The sequence below is a fragment of the Cucurbita moschata genome, unplaced genomic scaffold, assembly GCF_002738365.1.
Source record: "Cucurbita moschata cultivar Rifu unplaced genomic scaffold, Cmos_1.0 Cmo_Scf00017, whole genome shotgun sequence".
Classification (NCBI taxonomy): domain Eukaryota; kingdom Viridiplantae; phylum Streptophyta; class Magnoliopsida; order Cucurbitales; family Cucurbitaceae; genus Cucurbita; species Cucurbita moschata.
Window position 1 is genome coordinate 2,137,798 of NW_019268533.1, and position 24,515 is coordinate 2,162,312.

Consider the following 24,515-nt stretch of genomic DNA (forward strand, 5'->3'; position numbering starts at 1 on the left):
CCTAAGAATTAAATGCCCTTCCATTTTCTCTTCATTTTTTCAACCTATCAACACTTATAATTAAACTTTTAATTATATATTTTATGTCTAATATAACCGAAATTTGAGTTTATTCCTACTAAATTTGGGCAATTAAAATTTAATGTCTTATTAAACGTAAATTTTTTTTTAAAAAAATACCAAAAATTCAAGCTAGCTATGGCAAATTACCAAAAGGTCCTCCACTCCTTATAATTATGAAAAAGTATTACCACGGTAGTTTTACCCTGTCCCCAATAATTAATTTTCGCTGACCATGTTCGATAGGAATCATCGAATCAATAGCAATAAGTCCTATTTGCAGAGGCTCATATACAGTCTCGAAATAATACCAGGAGCGGAGGATTTAATTAACCGAGAGTCAGAAGCTAAAATTTCACCTCGACCATCAATAAGTTTAGCCAGGGCATTTATAACACGACCTAAATAAGCCTTGCTTACTGGAAGGAGGTTGTTTGACAAAATAATATCCTTATCTACTTTTATTGTTTATATTCTCGAATTTTGTTATTTTTGTAACGGTCAAAACCCACCGCTAGTAGATATTGTTCTATTTGAGCTTTCCCTTTTAGACTTACCCTCGAGGTTTTTAAAACACATCTGTAGGGAGGGGTTTCCAGATCCTTACAAAGGGTGTTTCGTTCTCCTCCCCAACTGATCTGGGATCTCACAATTTGGTTCCTAAAATTTTAAGCTCGAGTTTCTAAAAAAGTGTTACTCTTCTAAAACTCTATTCGCTCGTTCCTTTTCATTTTAAATAATAAATGAAGGGATCGGCTTCATTTTAAGCCGTGTGAGAACGAGGTAATAGACAAGTAATAACGACCACAAACATGAAGAGAAAAACAGGATATTTTTTAATTTAATAATAAAGTATCACGTCATTTTTTAGCTACAATAGCGTAAACCGACGTCAGAGGTCAAATAAACTATTTTTTGAACCCTAAATAAATAAAATATTTTTCCTAAACTTTTATAAAATATTTTAGATTAAACAATTAAGTTATATTAATTTATAATAAATTAGAAATTAAATATTAATATTAAAAAATAATTAAATAATATGCCTATTTTATACCAGGAAGACTTCAATGATGGGCTTGGCCCATATAGATGAGAGGCCCACCAAGGCCCAAATTTTATAAATCTACAATAAATGGCCCAGCCCAAACTAGATCTCATTATTATATATATATATATATATATATATATATATTTTTTTTTTTTTTTAACTTTTGAAAATTAAGATTATAAATACTATTTTAACTCTTTTAAATTTCATAAAATAAAATGGCTTGCAAAGTCATACGGTAGACAGCCCTAAACCCTAAACTATCGGAACTTTGCCCTTTTTGTCGGGACAACAAAAATGTGGGTATGAGAAACCATCGGTTTGGTTTGGTGGCTCGAGAATGGTTCTAGCTGTATAGACCGCATCCTTTAGAGTAATCGGTTATTCCTTATCTCAGGATCAAACTGGTCATGGAATTGTCAAAATTATAATAGGTATACTGGAAGCTATTCCCTCTGACATTCTCGATTCTACTCTGTCAACCACTGCTTGCACATACGCTTTCCTCAAAGACACAACGCTCCCCTACTGATGAATTTTTATTCGAACCATCCCTACTTTTCTATTCGGGTCAGAATCGTTTGTCAAGCCATGTTGATAGTAGCAATGCCAAATGCTAATCGATAGCGATGATTCAAATAAAATTGTTTCTATTTTAAGAGTATAGGAGAAAATTCAAAAAGACGGTATCATTTATATCTCGAGCGATTAAAACTTTATCGAACCGAAAGCTCCTCAAAAAAACAGGTAAAAAACAAGGACATGGGTAAATAGTAGCAGCTTTAAGTGGAAGACACAATGGACATAAAGTAGATAAAAAAAATTCCCTCTGTAAAAAGCAGTGAGATTCCTTCTCCAATTCATCTGTCTATTATGAAAATACAGTAAAATTATGAAGTGCAGCTGTAAAAACTTTATGAAGGTAATTAAAAGTGTGATTCTCTTTTCCAACAACACCATCAAACTATGTTGTTCTTAGGCAGCTATGGCTAATGATTTCAATCCACTTTGAAGCTTTAATCATTGATATGTTCCACTTTTTTCAATTCTAGGGTTTTCCCGACTTTCGTATGTGTTCTTCAAAACCCTAATTTTTATGATCTAACGATTACCCTTTTGATTTCTCGTAACGATAGTTAGATTCTAATTTGCGTTCCTACGATATTAAGGATTAGGTCAAGCTCGTGCTACCCACCATGCTCGAATGTGCTCAAATTAGATATCTGGTTAGCTTACATCGTTATAGGTTTGTGCTACGTATTGTAGTAGCCCAAGCCAAGTTTGATATGGAAATAGGTTTGTATTACGTAATGTAATAGCTTAAGCTCACCGTTAGTAGATATTGTCCGCTTTGGACCACTACGTATTACTGTCATCCTCACAATTTTAAAACGCATCTACTATGGAGATGGTCTAGCCCTAATCTGACTAGTGACTTGCACTGTCCAGTGGTGTCTACTATGGAGAGGGTTTATCCCTACTCTAACCAGTACCTCGTACTATCCGGTGATTAGCTCTGTTACCATTTGTAACAACCCAAACTCATCTCTAACAAATATTGTCTGCTTTGGCCCATTACGTATTACTGTCAGCCTCACGGTTTTAAAATGCGTCTACTATGGAGAGGGTCTATCCATACTCTACCCAGTACCTCGCATTATCCGGTGATTAGCTCTGTTACCATTTGTAACAACTCAAACTCACTGCTAACAAATATTGTCCGCTTGACCCATTACATATTACCGTCAATCTCACGATTTTAAAACGCATCTACTATGGAGATGGTCTACCTCTAATCTGACCAGTGTCTCACACTGTCCAGTGGTGTCTACTATGAAGAGGGTCTAGCCCTACTCTGACCAATGTCTCCCACTATCCGATGACTAGCTCTATTACCATTTGTAACAACCCAAATCCACCATTAACAAATATTATCCCATTTGGCCCGTTATATATCCCCATCAACCTCAGAGTCTTAAAACACGTCTTCTAAAGAGAGATTTCCACACCCTTATAAAGAATACTTCGTTCCCCTCTCTAACCGATATGGGATCTCCCATATCATGTTAAGAAATAATGGACGATCATACCCTTATAGGACATAGCTAGGGCATGCCCAATGCCAACATCCTTCCTTGTTTTCTTGTTTCATAATAACTTGACGACAATCCAAAATACAATTCAAACTCCTTTGCTTCGATTATTTATGTACCTACAAACGGTGAAATATCATTAATAGATGAATTTTTTTTCCTTTTCGGAAGGAATAATCCTTTTACACGAGAATATCGAAAAAAAACCATTTGAATAAATAATAAAAATTCAAAGTAATATACTTTACACGAACCATACAAGTATATCTAGTTTAACAAGAAATTTAGTCTCAGAATTTTGAAGTTTGTATCTATTTGATCATAAACAAGACTGAAAGTTTAGAGTCTTACCAGACATGCAAAATTAAAAGTTAGAATCTAACAATATTAATTTTTGACAAGTTTAAGAATCAAACCGACCTGAAAGACAAAGATTAGAGAACAAAACAAAATGTCTCCCAACATCCAATCACCATGTTCATGTTCTTACACTATGTTTTTTTTTTTTTTTTTTTTTAAATTACTTTTGGGGTTTGGGGGCAAGAAAAAAATAAAGAGGGGCATGTGAGAAAAGTGAATTTGGTTTGCAATCATGTGGTCTCCCTCTCTCTCTCCTCTTTTTTATCACTCCTAATAAAACAATAATAATAATAATAATAATTTTTATAAATATTTTATTTCTCCCTTTTTCTTATAGATCTTTTCTTTTTGTCTCTGTCTAAGATATTATTCTAATATGTTATATATATATATATATATATAGATTTTTATATTTAATCGTCGCACATGGTTTTAAACTTTAGACGTTTGGCTGTGTCCAAAAAAAATTAGATTGAGTTGAATATAAATTTTAGTATATATTATATATATATATATATTAAATTTATTTTCCAACCATTTTTTAAAATAATTTTTAATTATTTAAATGGTAATTTTTTAAAATATATATTGAAATTTAACTGTTTGAAAATAAATATATTTAATTAATGAACTGATTTAATTAATGAACTGGTTTGATTAAATCTATAAGAAAATTGTTAAGAATATTTAATAATAAATTATAGTTTACCATATATATTATATATGATATTTTATTATAAGTCAAATATCTAATATTTACCTTATTATTATAGATATCTTTTCATTTTATTTCTCTATCTTTATAATTTATTTGATTATAAATAAGATAACTTTCACGCCATCTAGATGGGGTGGATTAATCAAACATTCTCAGAAATAATTAAGTTATATCTAAAAAAAATGTTTCAGCTCGATTCAATATAACTCACGAAAAGCTACTTGGGAACTCAAAATAGAGCCACTCGTGCGAAAAACCCCACTCACACTAATTATATATAACTCCCTCTCTTATTTTGTTTTAATCCTCTTTTACTATTTTCAATACGCCCTACATTTTAATTTAATTACAAATTGGTCCCTCAAATTTTGATAAATTCATTCGATACTCGCATCGTTGAAAGTTGGAATACAAATTTTCATATCGTTATGCGTCTTTGTTACCACTTATTGGATCGAAAAATCTATCGACCTATTGTTAATCCGAGTATAGATGTAGAGTATGAAAAAGATGTGTATGATGTACACTGACGCTCTACTGTCTGCTAATTCGACATAGTGACTGTCGTTCTAGTACACTTAATCCAAGTATGCGTCTTGGTCGCTTCCACGTTATCACCACATTAACTGGGAGATCCTACATCAGTTGGAGAGAGGAATGAAACATTTCTTACAAGGGTGTGTGAATCTCTCCCTAACATACTTGTTTTAAAACATTGAGAAGAAGCCCAGAAGTGTAATCTAATGATACAATATCTACTAGCGGTGGGCTTGAGCTGTTACAAATGATATCAAAGCCGGACATCGAGGACGTCGAGCCCCTAAAGGGATGGATTGTGAAATCCCACGTCGGTTGAAGAGGGGAAAAGTGTGGAAACCTCTCCCCAATAGAAGTTTTTTAAAATCTTGAGATAAAGCCCGAAAAGGAAAGCTTAAAGAAAACAGTATCTATTAACGGTGAGCTTAAATTTTTTCTCCAACGAACTCGTATTCAAACGAGAGTTCAATCCCATGTTTAGGGAGAATCAAAAGAAAAGTTGTTAAAAAGTAGAGCTTAATTTATTAGAAGGGTCTCCAAAATTCCTCTCGAAGTTGAAAACACACCCTTTTCCCCACTCTTGGGGAGCCCACATGCTACCTTTATGTAGTGTATATATATATCCACACAGCTCTAAACCCTTCCCCTTCAGTGATCCATCTTCTTCACTCAATACCCACTTCACATTCCCACCATTACACTCACAATTTACACCAACAGAGCAAAATGGCTACCACAACAACTGATAAAGTCATGGAAACAGTGATCGCCGGAAACTATGTCGAAATGGAGGCCGACGGCAACCGTTCCAACGCCAAAACCAAGCTCTCCACACTCTTCTGGCATGGCGGTTCCGTTTACGACGCCTGGTTTAGCTGCGCTTCAAATCAGGTATATATCCCTCTTCGATTTAGCCCCCATTGAGCTTCTGGGGTTTGATCATTTCGCTTCCAAATCACAGGTCGCTCAAGTTCTGCTCACTTTACCCTATTCATTTTCCCAACTGGGAATGCTCTCTGGCGTGCTGTTTCAAATCTTCTATGGCTTGCTTGGTAGCTGGACGGCGTATTTGATTAGCGCCCTCTATATCGAATACAGAACAAGAAAAGAAAGGGAAAAAACCGATTTCAGAAACCATGTGATCCAGGTTCATAATCTCAACCCTTTGGAACCCTTTTAGATGGCTTGATTTCTTATGGGGTTGCTTGTTTTTGTAATGTTCTTCAGTGGTTTGAAGTTCTTGATGGGTTGCTTGGGAAACATTGGAGAAACATGGGTTTGGCATTTAATTGCACATTCCTTCTGTTTGGATCTGTGATTCAATTAATAGCTTGTGCAAGGTATCATGAATTGGTTCTTTTAGTGTTTGTTCTTGTTTGTTTGCTTGTTTTTGGTTCATCTTAAGCTTGGGATTGTTTGGTTTGCAGTAATATCTATTACATAAATGACAACCTAGACAAGAGAACTTGGACATATATCTTTGGAGCTTGTTGTGCCACCACTGTCTTTGTTCCTTCCTTTAGAAACTATAGAATTTGGTCTTTTCTGGGTCTGTTGATGACCACTTACACAGCTTGGTACCTCACCATTGCCTCGATCATCCATGGACAGGTATCAAATATTGCACTAAACTAAGCTTCATTGGGCGTGGTAATGGAGATTCTTTGTTGTTTATGGTTTGATGATGGATTTGTAGGTGGAGGGAGTTAAGCACTCTGGTCCGACCAAGCTGGTTCTTTACTTCACTGGAGCTACTAACATTCTTTACACATTTGGTGGGCATGCTGTTACAGTGTAAGACAATGTCGTGGTCTTTTATGTTGTGAATGTTTTGTTTTTGGTTTTGTTGGCGTCTTCAAAACTGCATTGTTTGGTGGCATCTATGAACGTCTTGGTTGATGGTGTCTTTGTAACTTTGTCTTTACACCCATCTGTGTAGCAGTATTCATCTTGCCTCCTTTATGAATTAATATTTGGAATTGTAGATATACTTTTTGAATTGAGTTGTCCTTATCAGCTGAGAGAGAGTATAAAAGATATCATCTTTTGGAAAACCCTTTTTGTTTCTTAGTTTGTCTCTCTCTCTCCATGGCCTTTCTCCTAGATTCGTTTTGAGAGTAGAACGAAACATTCTTTGTAGGGGTGTGAAAATTTCTCTCTAGCAGACGCGTTTTAAAAACCATGAGAGGAAACCCAAAGAGGACAATATCTACTGGCGGTGGGTTTGGGCTGTTACAAATGGTATCAAAGCCAGATATTGGGCGATGTGCCTCACTTTGAAGGGGGGTGGACACCAGGCGGTGTGTCAGCAAGGATACTGGGCCTCGATTGAGGATGGATTGGGGGGTCCCACATTGTTTGGAAAGAGAAACAAGTGTCAATGAGAACGCTGGACCCCGAAGGGGGTGGACACTAGGCGGTGTGCCAGCGAAGACATTGAGCCTCGAATGAGGGTGGATTGGGGGTCCCACATTGTTTGGAAAGGGAAACGAGTGCTAGTAAGGACACTGGGCCTTGAAGGGAGTGGATTGAATCTCGAAGGGGGTGGACACTAGGTGATGTGCCAGCATCTTCGCAGAGCCTCGAATGGGGGTGGATTAGGGGGTCGCACATCGTTTGGAAAGGGAAACGAGTGCCAATAAAGACGCTGGACCTCGAAGGGGGTGCATTGTGAAATTCCAAATCACTTATAAAGTGGAACAAAACATTCTTTACAAAGGTGTAAAAAAAACCTCTCCCTAAGATACGTGTTTTATCAATTCAGTCTTCAAAACAAGACTTGGAACTCCAATTATTTTGTAGTATTCAATGGAATTAGCTAAGGAAAAGGTGTTTGGTTGGTGGGAAAATGCAGGGAAATCATGCATGCAATGTGGAAGCCACAGAAATTCAAGGCAATTTACTTGGTGGCCACAGTGTATGTGCTAACACTGACACTCCCATCAGCAGCCGCCGTGTATTGGGCATTTGGAGACATGCTTCTTAATCACTCAAATGCCTTCTCACTTCTCCCAAGAACACCCCTCAGAGACATGGCTGTCATCTTAATGCTCATCCACCAGGCATAATCATATCACCATTTCCTTTACTTAACACACATCTTTTGTTCTATAACATCAAAATAAGGCTGATTTCTTTGTAATTCTTGCAGTTCATCACATTTGGATTTGCTTGCACTCCTCTGTACTTTGTGTGGGAGAAAGCCATTGGAATGCACGAATGTAAGAGCTTGTGCAAAAGGGCAGCTGCGAGATTGCCTGTGGTCATTCCCATCTGGTTTTTGGCTATAATCTTCCCTTTCTTTGGCCCTATCAACTCCACCGTTGGATCTCTCCTTGTTAGCTTCACAGTCTACATCATCCCTGCTTTAGCTCACATGTTCACCTTCCGATCACCTGCTTCCCGTGAGGTACGCCGCACTGGAATGTTTCTCTTTCTCTCCATGTTTTGGTAACGTGCTGTCACAGTCTAGCAGACAAGCGGCTCAGTCTCCCATGTCTCTGTCTTAGTAGTTTAAAAAAGATACTGTCTTTGGAATTGCCCTCTCCGAGAAAAGTTGGGGAAAAAAAAAAGGCACGAGATTCTGCAAAAGATATCTGTTTTTTTTATGGTTTAACTTTGTTGCTGCAGAATGCGGTGGAGCAACCGCCTAAGTTCACCGGAAGATGGGTCGGAGCTTACGTGATCAATGCATTCGTGGTGGTTTGGGTGTTGGTAGTTGGGTTCGGGTTTGGCGGGTGGGCTAGCGTGACTAATTTCATACATCAAATAGACTCATTCGGGCTTTTCACCAAGTGTTACCAATGCATGCCACAGACAACCGCTCTCCCACCGTCGTCGCACAACGTCACGGCTGCACCACCACCGCTGCTGCATCAGCACCACGTCCACCATATTGGTAGCCATTGATGAAATAGTTGAGGTTAAGGGATGATTGGGATGTGTTTTCTATGCACCGTACTGCAGCCTAGGGGGGGAATGTGGCTCTTGTTCATCCGAAATAGTACACTATCATTATCCACAGTCTCTTTTTACTTTGGCGTGGGTCTCTTCTTCTTCTTTAATGGTACCTAAAAAAGAAAATGCAAGAACCTACCTGCACCCAAATCACCAAGTAAATCATAGTTTTGGTTAGAGTGGCCGAAATATAAGTTTTCAAATGGGTTTATAGAATTGTGTTCAAAGTAAGGCTGCATCGCTGAGCAAGTGAAAAAGAAGGAAAAAAAAGCATTGCTAAGTAACCTGTAAGTAACTTTCAATGTAACATTATAAGCCCATGCCAATTGATATTATCCATCTTGGCACGTTATGTATCATTATCAATCTCACAGTTTAAAATCTGTCAATTAGAGAAAGGTTTTCACACCTTTACCGGGATTGATTCGTTTCCCTCCCCAACCGATGTGAGATCTCATAATCTACCTTCCTTTGGGGGCCTAGCGTCCTCGCACACCACCCAATGTTTGTTCTACTTTCCAACCAATGTGAGATCACATTACACCTCCAAGGGCCTAGTGTCCTCGATGGCACACCACCCCGTGTCTATTCCCCTCTCCAACCGATGTGCGATCTCACAATCCATTCCCTTTAGAGCCTAGTATCCTCGCTAGCACACTACTCAATGTCGAGCTCTGATACTATTACCATTTGTAACAGCCCAACCCTACTATTAGTAAACATTGTCTGTTTTGGCCTATTACGTATTGCCGTCATCCTAACAATCTTAAAACGCATATGCCAGAGAGAGGTTTCCACACCCTTATAAGAAATGTTTCGTTTCCTCTCCAAACATCCTCCCGATTTTAAAACGCATATACTAGGGAGAGGTTTCCACACCCTTATAAGAAATGTTTCGTTCCCCTCTCCCACCGATGTGGGATCTCACAAGGAGACTCGGGAGATTCAAGAAGCATGTGACTCTTGAAATAAAAATGAAGCAATCCCATTTTCTTCCTACATCAACAAGATGATATTGAGAATCCATTCAAACCCATAACCAGAAGTAATGGAATCTTGCATAATAAAGAACACTACTATAAACAGTTTAAAGGGCATTTCGTGAACAGTAATGGAAACAGACGAGTTTGCAATCACTATTCACTTGTTTTCACAATTAGGAAAAACATCTCAATCAATGAACACACAGCTCTTCCACAAAAGTGAAACCACTTTACTCCTTTCCAGCCTGCATTTCCCTTTCTCAGTCTCTGTTCATTCCATCAATAATTGCATAGGAAAAAAATAAAGCAGATAAAAGCAGAGTCCCCATTGCATTGAATCAATCAAAGAGTTATTTGTCAATCAAAATGAAATGGAAAAGAGATATCAGATATGGATCATTCAATCATTCATCCAAAATCAGAAGGCATTGTATACGAAATAGTTCTATCAACAGTTAAAGAAACAGAGAATCAAGGAACGTTCATCCTCCCATTGATCATCTATTTTTTCTAAGGATCGCTGATAAAAATACCCCTAAAATCCATGAAACGAACATCATTCAATACCCAAAAGACAGTAAACAGATACTAAACTAATGGTAATCCGTGATAAAAGGTAATCAAACCTTACAAACGTAAAGGAAAATCGAACAAAACACCCCCAGATTCGAGCAAACAAAAGTAAATCGCCTCGCCTTGTTGTTATAGTCAGCAATTTAAGCGATCAACGGCCACTGCTTTGACAATCTCTAGCGAAATGCCCAGATTCACCACAGCTATAGCAGTTTCCACCGCCACCGCCGCCGCCGCCTCCGTACCTATCTCCACCACCTTGAGATCCCCCCTGGTAGCAGTCTCTCGCCATATGCCCAGTTTCACCACACTTAAAACAACCACCCCCGCCGCCTCCTCCTCCATACCCTCCGCCTCCACGGCCGTACCCACCTCGGCCACCTCCGCCTCCGCCATTAAACCCATATCCACCACCTCGACTCCCTCTTTCACCACCGCCGCCGCCGCCGCCACCGCGACTTCCCTGCACAGAAGATTCTCCAGGTCCAGTGACATCAATGGCCTTGCAACGGCCATCGGCTTCAGGCTCGATCAGAAACTCAACATCCTCACCGACGCCGAGGCTCCGAAAACCGTCGGATCTAATGGAGGACTGATGAACGAAAAGATCTTCGCCTCCCTCGTTGGGAGAAATGAAGCCATAGCCCTTCTGGTCACTGAACCACTTCACCTTTCCACTGACCCTCTCGCTCATTTCTCGATCTCTCTCAGACCCAACAATTGCAAAACCCTAATAACCCAAATTTCTCTCGGAATGAAATGGGTTTTATATATATATATATATATATAATCGAAAAGCTTGGAAACGGGAAGACCGCCCCGTCATCCGTAAACGACGTAATTTTCCATTTAAGATTTCGTGGGGTCATATTCTTCGATTCTGACCGTCCGATTCTCAACGACGCGGGCGGTTTCCGACGAGATCTGACGGCCAGGGATCTTCCTCTTCTCTTCTTTGGAACGGAGCATTTCACCGTGGGATTTGCGACGGAAGTCTGAACGGCTAAGGGTACTTTTGGGAATTCATCCCTAAATTATTTTCTTTACCGTTTTTTTGGAATATTTTATTATTATTTGTGATTTGACCTAAAATGGTTCGACCTCGAGATGTTCTTTTAACGTGTGTGAGAACAAAGCTTGTGGGGACCATCTCGAACGAGTTTGTCGAAATTAAAGATATGGGAACCACGACTCAAATTGCCCTCTACCTTCTTGAAGTGGAATGTTACCTTTAAGTAATTCAAATTCTCTAAGGTTCAGTGTTATTCGAAGACATTTTTTTCTTTGAGGGGAAGCTCGGAAGGGAAATCCTAAATATGACAATATCTACTAAAGATGGGATTGGACGGTTACAAATGATATCAAAGCCACGTTTTTTGCGGTGCGCCAGTAAAGACGTTGGGTTCAATGGGAGTGGATTGTGAGATCCCACATCGGTTAGATTTCAGGCGGTGCACCAGTGAGAACTCTGGGCTTAAAGAGAGTGAATCATTCTTTATAAGGGTTGAGTTGAGTTATTTTTCTAGAACTGAACTAATTCGATTTTCGAGTTCAAGGAAAAAGAAAAAAAGGGTCCACCCAAACCGACGTGGGGGCATCCACCACATCACACACCACACCGCCTATCGTAGTCACACACAACCATACTGCTTGTTGCCACGCCGTTTTTGCTCTCGGTTAGAGCTGCCACATCACACACCTAACAAGTCCATAGCATATCGTAGTTGCACCACCTATTGTAGTCACCCACATCGCACAATCCCTCGCAATCACACACACCACACCGCTAGCTCACCATGTTACTTTTGTTATCCCTTAGCCACACATTGAATGGTTGCTCCTAATTTTGCTCGTCGCTAGCTATTGCACACCTACATCACTTATAGATGCACACTCCTCCCTTTCCCACTCCCGGTCGTCCACCCAACCAATATAAATTAAAAAAAAAATTAAAATATATATTTCTACAACTCGGTAACCCAACTCATCCTTTTAAGTAGAGTTAGAACATAGAATAATTTAAGATTACTCGAGCCATCAATCACCCAATATTTGGACGTATTTTAGATATCTATCCAACAATATGAACATAGCTCAATAAAATTTTAGGCCGATTTAACCAAGCGTTTGGTGGTTCCCTGCAACAGCGTAGGAGCGAACACCGAACAACTAGACACAGAGCCCTGAGGCTGAGGCTGCGAAATTAGGCGATGACGAGAAAGAAGAGGAAGACGAGAGAGGCAGCCACAATCCACCCTAGAAACAAATACGCTGAAAATCCCCCAGATTTTGCTCTCTTAGCCTCTCTATACCCTTCCTTTCAACCCTTCGTCTTCCTTGAGCCCCGACCCAGAATCGACTGGACCGACTTCAACGCCACCCGTGAACTTACCCGGGTTTTGCTTCTCCACGACCACGCTCTTCACTGGTATCACTCCTTCCCCATAGCTGATAGTTCGAGTTTCTGTCGATATGAGAATTGTGCTGTTTTGCTTTCTTTAGTTCTCTTTTCTGCTTCGAACTTGGGGGCTTAGTTAAATTTTGACTTCCATTATTGCGAGGCTCTGATGAAAATTTTAGTGGGGAGAGAAGGGGTTGGCTTCCTCTGGATGCATTTATCTTTTTGTTAGGATTTTGTAGGATTAATGGCTAGTTTTATCCCTTTTGAAGTGATTATGAGATGCAATTTAGCCGTCCATCCTATGTTAGGAAACACGACTCTCCACAATGGTATGATATTGTCCACTTTGAGCAAAAGGCCTCATACCAATGGAGATGTATTTCTTACTTATAAACAGCCGGATGTGGGACTCCCTCCCAACAATCCTCCCCTCGAACAAAGTACACCATAGACCCTCTCTAAGGTCTATGTAGCCATCGAACAGCCTCCCTTTAATCGAGGCTCAATTCCTTTCTCTAGAGCCCTCGAACAAAGTACACCCTTTGTTCAACACATGAGTCACTTTTGACTATACCTTCGAGACTCGCAGTTTCTTTGTTTGACACTGGAGGATTCTATTGACATGGCTAAATTAAGGGCATGACTCTGATACCGTGTTAGAAACTACGACTCTCCCTAATGGTATGATATTGTCTACTTTGAGCATAAGCTCTCATGGCTTTGTTTTGGGCTTCTACAAAAGGCCTCATACCAATGAAGATGTATTCCTTACTTATAAACCCATGATCATCCCCTAAATTTTGGGACTCCCTCCCAACAATTCTCACCTTGAACAAAGTACACCATAGAGCCTCCCCTGAGGTCTATGTAGCTATCGAACGTCCTCCCCTTAATCGAGGCTCAACTTCTTTCTCTAGAGCGCTCGAACAAAGTACACCCTTTGTTCTACTTTGTTCGACACATGAGTCACTTTTGACTACACCTCGAGGCTAGCAATTTCTTTGTTCGACACTTGAGGATTCTATTGACATGACTTTGATACCATGTTAGAAACTACGACTCTCCACAATGATATGACATTGTCCACTTTGAGCATAAGCTCTCATGGCTTTGCTTTGGGCTTCCTGAAAAGGCCTTGTACCAATGGAGATGTATTCATTGCTTATAAACCCATAATCATTCCTAAATTAGCCAACATGGGACTCCCTCCCAACAATTCTCAACATCCTAGTGGTAGGATCAATACAATCCAAATCCATGTCAATATGATCAAGAGGACCAACAATATGAAAATGTTTTTTTTTGTCCAATTCGGATGTCTTTATAGATTTTTACGTATCAGGTGGATTCCTGATGGACAGCTCTGCCCAACAGTACCCAATAGATCAAATTATATCCATTGGCTTGAAGATCTTTTGTCATCTGATGTCGTTGCAAAGGCAAATAGTGATAGAGGTAGTAATGTAAGAGGTTTTGACATAGGAACGGGGGCAAATTGCATTTACCCTCTTCTTGGTGCCTCTCTTCTCGGGTGGAGTTTCGTCGGGACAGGTGACTTCCTTACCATATCGTTGCTTTTGTTCTTAAATTTCTATGTTATCCATTGATTTGTATGTTTAACAATGACCAGGTTTCGGGTTCCACTCGACTTTGTGCAGATGTGACTAATGTAGCGCTAGAGTGGGCTGAAAGAAATGTCAAAAGTAATCCACATGTTTCTGAACTTATTGAAATTAGAAAGGTAGATGATACCTTAGACGGTCTTACGATAGAATTACGTAGTAATGTAGCTGTTGATAATGAATGCAAGATTATGAATGGTATGGACGGTAGGGAAGTAGGGCCATCCCCGCCCTCATCCTCGTCAAAGGAGACGATCCACTCGGAGAAGCGATATCATGGTCCTCCCATTCTTCTTGGTGTTGTCAAAGATGGTGAGGAGTTTGACTTTTGCATGTGCAATCCTCCTTTTTTCGAGAGTATGGATGAAGCGGGATTGAATCCAAAGACTGCTTGTGGTGGAACTCCACAAGAGATGGTTTGTCCGGGCGGGGAGAGGGCATTTATCAGTCGTATGATCGAAGACAGCATCGTCTTGAAGCAAACTTTCCGGTATTTCTACTGCAAAATGGCCTCTGATTCTTCAATACTCCTTTTAGGAATCTTATCTAAATTGATCTTTGCAGGTGGTATACTTCAATGATTGGGAAGAAATCAAACCTCAGCTTCCTGATATCTAAACTTTGGAAAGTCGGAGTGACAGTTGTCAAGACTACAGAATTCGTCCAAGGCCAAACTTGCCGGTGGGGACTTGCTTGGTCTTTTATGCCTGCAGGACGGAAGATTATATCTCCGCACGTCACTAACAAGAGCGTTTCGTCTTTCATGCTCGAGGTGGACAAACGTTTGAGCTTTTTTAATCTTCATGTTAGGCTTTCAATCAAATCTTTCCCATGTAGCTCAGTTTTGATATCTTTCTGTTGTCAGGGCCTCCTTCCACAAGTCAGTGCCACGAGTATACTGCAATCAGTGGAACGTTTTCTTAGCGTCGGTGGAGCTTCTTGTAAACTGAACACTTCTTCATTTACAGTAGATGTATGGTTGTTCACTTGGCTTCTCTTTTATCTTTGCAAGTGACGATATCATGCTTACAAGTTCTGTTACCACACATGTTTCGGTAGGTTACTGCATCTAACGATCACTGCCGAGCAATTCTTGAGAACGGGGCGTATGAAGTCGACAAAGGTGCCAGTGGAGTAGCTGTCGAAAAGTCCGAGCCTCAACCCTCAGCTGATCTGTGTTTTCGAGTTTCGGTATCTCCCGCTTGTCATTTTGTGGTTATGCAGCTTCATCAGTAATGCTTAGGAGTTGAAGTTAGGCCCATACTTTTTTATTGTGGTAATTTTCTTTGTTATAGGTCTTTCAACAGATCCCTGGCACGCTTCTTGTGAAAGGCTCCTTGCATCATAAGAGTAGTCCTTCTTCAGGTACTACTCACTCATGCCTTGGATCCTTCTTTTGATTATTGTTTCTGTGGACTTCTCCAGCTCTTGGGTTGGTGTAGATTTAATCTTTTGAGTCTATTTTCATTTTATGCTCTCTTCCACATGTTTGGCTCGAATATTTGCACGAGGATCAACATGTTAGGATCTCGAACACACGGAAATTGCACGAAACACAAAAATAAAACTATATTGCAATGCATAATATGAATAGCCTTTCAAGAGGGCTATGTCTCTTGTGCAAGCCATCTACAATGGACTGATTGCCACTATACCCGTACTAATACCCTACTAATATTCCCAATACATCGTACTCTCACACTCACACAACACTAATGTGAGATCCCACGTTGGTTGGAGAGGAGAACGAAGCATTATTTATAAGGATGTGGAAACCTCTCCCTAGTAGACGCGTTTTAAAACCTTGAGGGGAAGACTAGAAGTGAAAGCCCCAAAAGGATAATATCTGCTTGCAGTGGGCTTGGGCCTTTACAAATAGTATTAGAGCCAGACTTCGGGCGGTGTGCCAGCAAGGACGCTGGGCCCCAAGGGGGGGAGGATTGTGAGATCCCACATTGGTTGGAGAGGAGAACGAAATATTGTAAGGAGACGGAAACCTCTCCCTAGTAGACGCGTTTTAAATCCTTGAGGGGAAGACCAGAAGTGAAAGTCCAAAGAGGACAATATCTGCTTGCGGTGGGCTTGGGTTGTGACAAATGATATCCGAGTTAGACACTGCAAGATGTGCCAGCGAGGACGCTGGCCCTCAAGGGGGGAGGATTGTGAGATCCCACATTGGTTGGAGAGGAGAACGAAGCATTACTTATAAGGATATGGAAACTTCTCCCTAGTAGACGTGTTCTAAAACCTTGAGGGGAAGCCCAGAAGGGAAATCCCAAAGAGGACAATATCCGCTAGCGATGGGCTTGGGTTGTGACAAATGATATCCGAGCCAGACACTGCAACGTGTGCCGGCGAGGACGCTAGCCCTCAAGGGGGGAGGATTGTGAGATCTCATATCGGTTGGAGAGGAGGACGAAGCATTACTTTTAAGGATGTGAAAACCTCTCCCTAGTAGACGCGTTTTAAAATCTTTAGGGGAAGCCCAGAAGAGAAAGTCTAGAAGGGAAAGCTCAAGGAGAACAATATCCGCTAGCGGTAGGCTTGGGCTATTACAACTGAGCATTGTTATCAGGAATTAGAGAGAAAACTACTCTGCTAATTTTTTCAATACTATGTGTGATCCAATGAAACAGTAGTATGACCATGGTCCCTTGCAGGCTCATTCTCACAGATTTTCCACCGATTAGAGGAATTCCTGAAAGCTGAATCTTGTAAAGAAAAGGTGTTATAGGAGACCCTTCTGCCCCGAACAATCCTTAGAACTCGAGGACACAGTTGTATAACCTATAAACCGACCCTATTTATGTGGAAGCTGCACAACACGACACTTGTATTGCTCACTTTGTACGGTCGGAGCAAACGAGAATAAGTTAAAAGATCGTTTATACAAAAAGTTAGTAGGTACAATGTTGATCCTTATGAACTTCTTAGCTCCGCCCTTGTGACACTCAACAAATCTAGTTAATTTTTGATCTTTTGAAAAGCTTGAATTCTGGTTTTCTGCTAGAACAGTCATGGTTTTGTAGTAGGGACGTCAGCTCCTCGTCGTACTCTTCGCCTATCGGCTCGACCCACATTTCTGCTAGAATTACAGTTTTTCACTTTGTACCCTCTGTCCTGCCATCTGCATCGGCTCGACGTGACAATGCTTCGATGTTTTCACGGTTCTTGTATTAGTTCAACACATACCTCAGCTGGTTTCTGTTTGTATTAAGTCTATGCTTGTCTTTGGATCTTCAGCCTAAGTTTATCGTTTTCCGTACTGTTTTCATACTATTTTCGAAGTTACACTATTGTTCTTGATCTTTCATAAACGTCTCGAAACTATTTTTAAGAGTAGAAATTTGCTAGAAATTTAGGATAAAAGTTGAGACTTGAAACAACGTGATGGACAAGTCTTGTCGCACTGTTTTAAGTCTCAATTTTTGTTCGATATTCTAATAAATTTTTACTTCAACAATAGTTTTGAAACCTTCACGTAAGATCAAAGATTTTGTTTCGTTTCGTTTGTAATGTTAGTGAGTTATTATTATTATTTTTAGGTTAAATTAGTAAAAATACCTCTAAATTTGCAAGTGCCCCACGAGTGACGAAATTTTCTTTTGGTGGGTTTGCTAAAACTACCTCCAATTTTTTACTCGTTATATAAGTGAGGCTTTGGAGGTTAATCTTTCGTTTCCTATTTTGCCCTTGCATATTTTAGTCGACTTGTCCCTTTGTTAACGAGACACGACTCTTCGAGTCTAGATTTTTGTTGAGTCCAATACATACAATTGATGCCAACGGAATGCAACGGAACAGTGACTCTTTTAAGTACCGTTTTTTAAAAAGTTATGTGTGATAGTGATGTTTTACTAACATAGTAATTGAAAGGTAGTCGAGAGGTTGGTGCATGAAAGATGGTCAAAACGTGTCATATTACGTTTTCTTATGGATTTGTTGTATCCTAAACCTAACATTTCATTACAGGCCAAACGCTCCTTTTCGTCTTGAACATTAATGTTTCACGACTGATATATAAAGTTGATTGGAATTATTTTTCGATATCAGGAATCTATATTTGACATTTTTATAAGCTACACCTCCCGTTCAAATAGTACTGACTAGATACATCAGTGAATTAACCTAATTCTAGGGTTTATTGTCGAAACCCATAACATCAATAAATATTTAATCAAAATAATTCGCATCGGTACGTTATATGCCTTTAATTTTCCACATCGGTCGGAGAGGAGAACAAAACATTTCTTACAAGGGTGTGGAAACTTTTCTCTAGTAGACGAGTCTTAGAACCTTGAGGGGATGCCCAGAAAGCCGAAAGAGAACAATATCTGCTAGCGATGTGGTTAAGCTGTTACAAATGGTATCAGACACCGGGCGGTGTGCCAACGAGAACGCTGGGCACCCAAAGGGGTGGACTGTGGGATCTCACATCGAGTAGTGTGCTAGCGAGAACGCTGGGCCCTCAAGGAGGTGGATTGTGAGATCTCACATAAGGGAGTGTAAACCTATATCTAGTAGGACGTGGAAGCCTGTGGAAGCCTAAAGAGAATAATATCGGAAATGAAATTTAAAACGACAATATTTTTATTTTTTAAAAACAAATAATTATTTCAATGAAGAAAAAGAAATAAATTTGACACGTAAAATGCTAACTTTTCAACCTGAAATGCCCTCGAAGGGCTCACTCCACCAAATCTATTTCCCAAAAAGGTATTCCAGTATCAGCCACGTGAAACACTCGTGGAAATCCACGAACGGATCACCGTTCAATTTGAATACCAAACAATTCACGAACGGCCCAGATTCTCTCCACGTGAACAATTGAACGCCTGCTTGATCTAGGACCGGAACAGGCAATCTTTTTCAACCGTCATGTCCACGTCATCACGCTTTGCGATATAATCCTCCCTTTTCCACCGTCCGATTAAAATACTGTGATGAAATTTCAGCCGTCGATTGGAGTCTATGTCTCTAATTTCTTCATATATTTCATATACCGAGTTTGATAAGCAATGGAGAAGGAAGATTAAGGATTCTCTTCCTCCTTTCTTAATAAACTTGAACAATCACAGACTCGTTTTCTCTCTCTAAGAACCTTTTCTCTACCTAAAAGATTTCTCTCTCTTTCCCACCTTCAAAATCTGGTGAGTTTCTTATGTTTTTTGTTGATTAGCTATTTGATGTTCGTGTTTTGTTTTTCTTTTGGGCTCATCTGCTTTTGGTTTGATTCATGTGAAATCCTGTTCGAAACATTGTTGCTCAAGAAGGATCTAATGGCTTTGAATTAGTAGGACGCGGGATTGGGCGTTTTTGTTGCGGGTTTTCGATATTGAGTATGTGGAATACTTGTCCATTTCTGGATTTAGGCACTAGGGTTTTCGATTTTGTTGGTTTTTTGAATTTTGAGTTTGTGGTGGATTCTCTGATTGTTGTTGTCTTTGGTTTGATGCGGATTTTTGGTTTTGGTGCATGTAGGACTTTGAGGCTGAGGTTCTAGATTTGTGATGGAAAATGGGGTTAAGATTGCTCATGGCTTGGACGATGGAGAGAAGAAATTTGGGGAAGATGGTGTTTCATCGGATTGTGTAGATGAAACAGTTGTACTTGGTGCTCACGAATCTAGGGATTTGGAAGGGGAAGATGTTTTTGAGGAGGCTTTAGATGGGAAAGAGCATTTACTAGAGCAGAGTCCGAGGTATGGTTCGGTGAATGGTGATGTTGGAGAAGAAGAAATCAATGATTTTGTATCTGCGGTAACTTTGGACCACCCTAGTAGTGTTCACGATGAAGAGAAGTTTGAAGAGGCAATGGAGGCTTCTAGTGGGGTCGATGAAAACACGGTGGTAGATGGGCAAGATGTGAATTCTGAAAAGGAGAAGGAAGACTTGGGCGAGAAATTGGTCGACAATGTAGTTGTGGCTTCTAAGATTGATGAAAGAGGAATTAAAGAGGAAGCAGTGAACTCTGAGTTGAATGAGAGGAAGGATAATGAGTTGGACTGCGGTAGAGATGATTCGAGAAAGGAGACATCGGAGAACGGTGCTAGCCCGGAGGTTGAAGTGCTGAAGGGTGGGGATGAGGATGATTTGAAAAACGGTTTGATGAGTATGAAGTCTGAAAATGAAAATAGTGACGTTTTGAATGTGACTCCGCCTTCGAATGATGAACGGGTGAATAAGACTGCCGATATGGTAGGGGGGAGTAACCTGAATTCTTCCAGTGAGATCCCGACTGAGAACAGCAAGGACGTAGAATTGAATGAGAAAAGCTTAGGTACAGAGTCTATAGATCATGTTGAGAACACTGAGAAGCCATTAGTTGCACCCACTGTCCTTGATTTGGACAATCAAGATTATGTGAAGGCTGAGCTAAGGGATGATTCTCTTTGTGTGGATCTAGAACTGCCTGACAATGAGAGTGAAGAAATAAAAACGGCTACGACAGGTATTGATCCTAAGAACAATGATAATAAAGATGAAGAGAGCTCTGAGGAAGTGAAAGATGCTTCTACTGGGAAAGACACAGAAGTGCGGTCGAGAGAATCTCGGGGATTAAATGGCACTACTTCTGTTGATCAACATGAACCTGTGGGTGAAAATCGAATTTCTCTGGAGACGGTTAAGGATATCTCAGCTTCTGAAAAGATAGCAGATGAGAAAGTTGAGAAGGCCCAGGGTGGTGAAAGTGATGTGACTGTGAAGGAAGATAATACATTAAGACAACAGCATCCTGTCGATAGTTCCAATAATGGCCTCGACACGGGAGGGCTTGAAAAGACGGAGAGTAAAGATAAGGTTGGACAGGACAGAACCCAAGTGAAAAGGGATCCAGAGATTCAACCTTCATCAATCATTGCTTCATCATCCGGAAAATCTACAAATCCCACTCCTCCTGCCCATCCAGCTGGTCTTGGGCGGGCTGCTCCATTGTTGGAACCTGCCCCTCGGGTGGTGCAGCCACCTCGAGTAAACGGTACTGTATCTCATGTTCAAATGCAACAAATTGATGATCATGTTAATGGGGATGCTGAGGAAAATGACGATACTCGTGAGCAACTCCAGATGATAAGAGTGAAATTTTTGCGTCTTGCACATAGACTTGGGCAAACTCCACACAATGTTGTTGTGGCACAAGTTCTATACCGACTTGGATTAGCTGAGCAACTTCGAGGAAGAAATGGAGGTCGGGTTGGTGCCTTCAGCTTTGACCGTGCCAGTGCCATGGCAGAGCAGCTGGAGGCTGCTGGGCAGGAACCACTTGATTTTTCTTGTACGATCATGGTTCTTGGAAAGACAGGCGTGGGTAAAAGCGCTACCATCAACTCCATATTCGATGAAGTTAAATTCAGTACTGATGCTTTTCAAATGGGCACAAAAAAGGTTCAAGATGTTGTGGGAACTGTGCAGGGGATCAAAGTACGGGTCATCGACACTCCTGGTCTTCTTACCTCTTGGTCAGACCAGCGCCAGAATGAGAAGATCCTTCTCTCTGTTAAAAATTTTATAAAGAAGACGCCTCCAGATATTGTTTTGTATCTTGATAGGCTGGACATGCAAAGCCGAGATTTCAGTGACATGCCTCTCTTGCGTACAATTACTGAAATATTTGGACCATCTATATGGTTCAACGCAATTGTAGTTCTTACTCATGCAGCATCTGCTCCACCTGATGGTCCAAATGGCACTGCTTCTAGTTACGATATGTTCGTCACTCAGCGATCTCATGTTGTACAGCAAGCCATACGCCAGGCTGCAGGGGATATGCGTCTTATGAATCCCGTCTCATTAGTGGAGAATCACTCTGCTTGCAGAACGAACAGAGCTGGGCAAAGGGTATTGCCAAATGGCCAGGTTTGGAAACCTCATTTGTTATTGCTCTCTTTTGCCTCGAAGATTTTGGCCGAAGCTAACACTCTTCTGAAGTTGCAAGATAGTCCTCCTGGGAGGCCATTTACTCCTCGGTCGAAGTCACCTCCTTTACCATTTCTTCTTTCTTCCCTTCTTCAATCCAGACCTCAAGTGAAACTGCCAGAGGAACAATTTGCTGATGATGATGGTCTTGAGGATGACCTTGATGAATCGTCAGATTCCGAAAATGAATCAGAATATGATGAATTGCCACCTTTTAAACGATTGAAAAAAGCACAGGTGGAGAAGCTCTCCAAAGAACAGAAGAAGGCCTACTTTGACGAGTTGGAATACAGGGAAAAACTTTTTATGAAGAAGCAACTAAAAGAAGAGAAAATGAGGAGGAAGATGTTGAAGAAAATGGCTGCCGAGGCAAAAGATCGACCTAGCAACTCTAGTGATAATGTAGAAGAAGATAGTGGTGCTGCTGCATCAGTACCAGTTCCCATGCCTGATTTGGCGTTACCTGCTTCCTTTGATTCTGATAATCCCACTCACCGGTATCGTTATCTCGATTCCTCTAACCAGTGGCTAATAAGGCCTGTACTCGAAACACATGGATGGGATCATGATGTTGGTTATGAAGGTATAAATGCAGAGAAGTTGTTCGTCGTCAAAGACACAATACCCATCTCTTTTAGTGGTCAAGTTACCAAGGATAAGAAGGATGCAAATGTTCAAATCGAGATGAGTAGTACGATAAAGCATGGCGAAACTAAAGCGTCTTCTATCGGTTTTGATATGCAGACTGTTGGGAAGGATTTGGCCTATACATTACGTGGTGAGACAACATTTATTAATTTTAGAAAGAACAAGGCAATTGCTGGTCTGTCATTTGCCCTATTAGGCGATGCCTTGTCTGCAGGATTCAAAGTTGAAGATAAATTGATTGCTAATAAGCGATTTCGTTTAGTTGTGACTGGGGGTGCTATGACTGGTAGGGGAGATGTAGCTTATGGTGGCAGCCTGGAGGCTCAATTGAGAGATAAAGATTATCCGTTGGGTCGTTCCCTTTCGACTCTTGGGCTCTCGGTTATGGATTGGCATGGAGATCTTGCTATTGGTTGCAACATACAATCTCAAGTTCCCATTGGACGATCGACAAACCTAATTGGTCGTATGAATTTGAATAACAGGGGGGCAGGGCAAGTCAGTGTTCGGTTAAACAGCTCGGAACAGCTTCAGTTAGCTCTTGTTGGTCTCCTTCCTCTATTCAGAAAGCTTCTGGGTTGTTATCAACACTGGCAGGATGAACAATGATGGAATGAATTTAGGTTACAGATGCAGCTGAATTTTTGCAATATAGGTAATAATGACGTTTTTAAGTGGCAGTCTCATATACCGTTTAGCTTCAAATGTAAGTGATTCTAAGCTCTGCTCCTCCCACAAGCTTTCTCCTTCTGTAGTGCTTTTAGGTGTTGTTGTTCGATAGGATATTTGGTATTTTTGTTCTCACTGCTCAAGTTGTGTTTCTTGTTAAATTAAGTCATGCTTTTATGCAAAATATATCTTTTCTGGAGTTGAGTTTCACTGGCATCACACGGTACGCTACTATGTTCCATTACTCTGCTCCGTTTGCTTGGTATTGGGTGTAATGTTCATCTTTCTTTTGAATGTTGGAAAGAAACCGATGCCATTCAGCTTGGCACGTCGAAGATAAACTCTGAAACGACCAAATCTTTATAGCCCATGACAAGTCTTTCCTTACATTGCAAGTTTGAACTGTTTGTTACTGATGATAATCCATGTTTTTGGATGCCATGATGCTGATTAGTCCACAAATTTGCAAACTTTGCTCATGCAATGTCGATTGATGATTCAATTGAGGATAAATCTCGCGTAACAGCAAAAGCTCACCGCTAGCAGATATTGTATCCTCTTTGGGCTTTTTCTTTCGGGCTTCCTCTCAAAGCTTTTAAAACGCGTTTGCTAGGGAGAGGTATCCACATCGGTTGGGAGGGAGAACGAAGTATTCTTTATAACAATGTAGAAATCTCTCCTTAACAAACGCGTTTTAAATACTTTGAGGGGAAGCTCGAAAGAGAAAGCCCAAAGAGGACAATATTTACTAGCAGTAGGCTTGGACCGTTACACCTCGAGATTATTTGAGTCACCGACGTCGTCGTGTTTTAGGATATAGCTAGTGCAGGTGATGGATTGCTCCCTTCCAAACTTGTATACGAGACAGGTGAATAATTGTTGTCAAACTGGTCGGTTGTTTAAGGTGCTGTGTGTCTGAGTCAGTTT

The 24,515-nt window shown here is 40.5% G+C and overlaps 4 protein-coding genes across 6 annotated transcripts; 3 read left to right on the forward strand and 1 right to left on the reverse strand.

Annotated features, from left to right (window-relative positions):
* Positions 1-5,418: 5,418 nt before the first annotated feature.
* Positions 5,419-8,856, forward strand: LOC111455140 (auxin transporter-like protein 2). Its single transcript, XM_023096689.1, has 8 exons — positions 5,419-5,710; positions 5,781-5,966; positions 6,047-6,159; positions 6,247-6,430; positions 6,516-6,613; positions 7,674-7,881; positions 7,971-8,228; positions 8,450-8,856. Exons 1-8 carry the CDS (start codon positions 5,546-5,548, stop codon positions 8,726-8,728), a joined length of 1,491 nt encoding a protein of 496 aa, XP_022952457.1. The 5' UTR covers positions 5,419-5,545; the 3' UTR covers positions 8,729-8,856.
* Positions 8,857-10,158: 1,302 nt separating this feature from the next.
* On the reverse strand, positions 10,159-11,107 carry LOC111455151 (glycine-rich protein 2-like). Its single transcript, XM_023096707.1, has one exon. The coding sequence runs from the start codon at positions 11,024-11,026 to the stop codon at positions 10,484-10,486; it is 543 nt and encodes a 180-aa protein (XP_022952475.1). The 5' UTR covers positions 11,027-11,107; the 3' UTR covers positions 10,159-10,483.
* Positions 11,108-12,455: 1,348 nt separating this feature from the next.
* Positions 12,456-17,465, forward strand: LOC111455141 (U6 small nuclear RNA (adenine-(43)-N(6))-methyltransferase). Its single transcript, XM_023096690.1, has 8 exons — positions 12,456-12,760; positions 14,076-14,284; positions 14,392-14,845; positions 14,920-15,127; positions 15,221-15,328; positions 15,415-15,546; positions 15,651-15,720; positions 17,016-17,465. The coding sequence occupies exons 1-8, from the start codon at positions 12,543-12,545 to the stop codon at positions 17,087-17,089; spliced, it is 1,473 nt and encodes a 490-aa protein (XP_022952458.1). The 5' UTR covers positions 12,456-12,542; the 3' UTR covers positions 17,090-17,465.
* A 1,890-nt stretch (positions 17,466-19,355) lies between these two features.
* LOC111455136 (translocase of chloroplast 120, chloroplastic-like) lies at positions 19,356-23,804 on the forward strand. Of its 3 annotated transcripts, none has more exons than XM_023096685.1 (3): positions 19,366-19,505; positions 19,626-19,694; positions 19,837-23,804. In XM_023096685.1, exon 3 carries the CDS (start codon positions 19,866-19,868, stop codon positions 23,526-23,528), a length of 3,663 nt encoding a protein of 1,220 aa, XP_022952453.1. In that variant the 5' UTR covers positions 19,366-19,505; positions 19,626-19,694; positions 19,837-19,865; the 3' UTR covers positions 23,529-23,804. The 3 variants fall into 3 exon arrangements, with proteins under 3 accessions (XP_022952454.1, XP_022952453.1, XP_022952452.1); XM_023096684.1 differs by having other exon boundaries at positions 19,629-19,694; XM_023096686.1 differs by lacking the exon at positions 19,626-19,694 and having other exon boundaries at positions 19,356-19,505.
* The last annotated feature ends 711 nt before the right edge of the window (positions 23,805-24,515 follow it).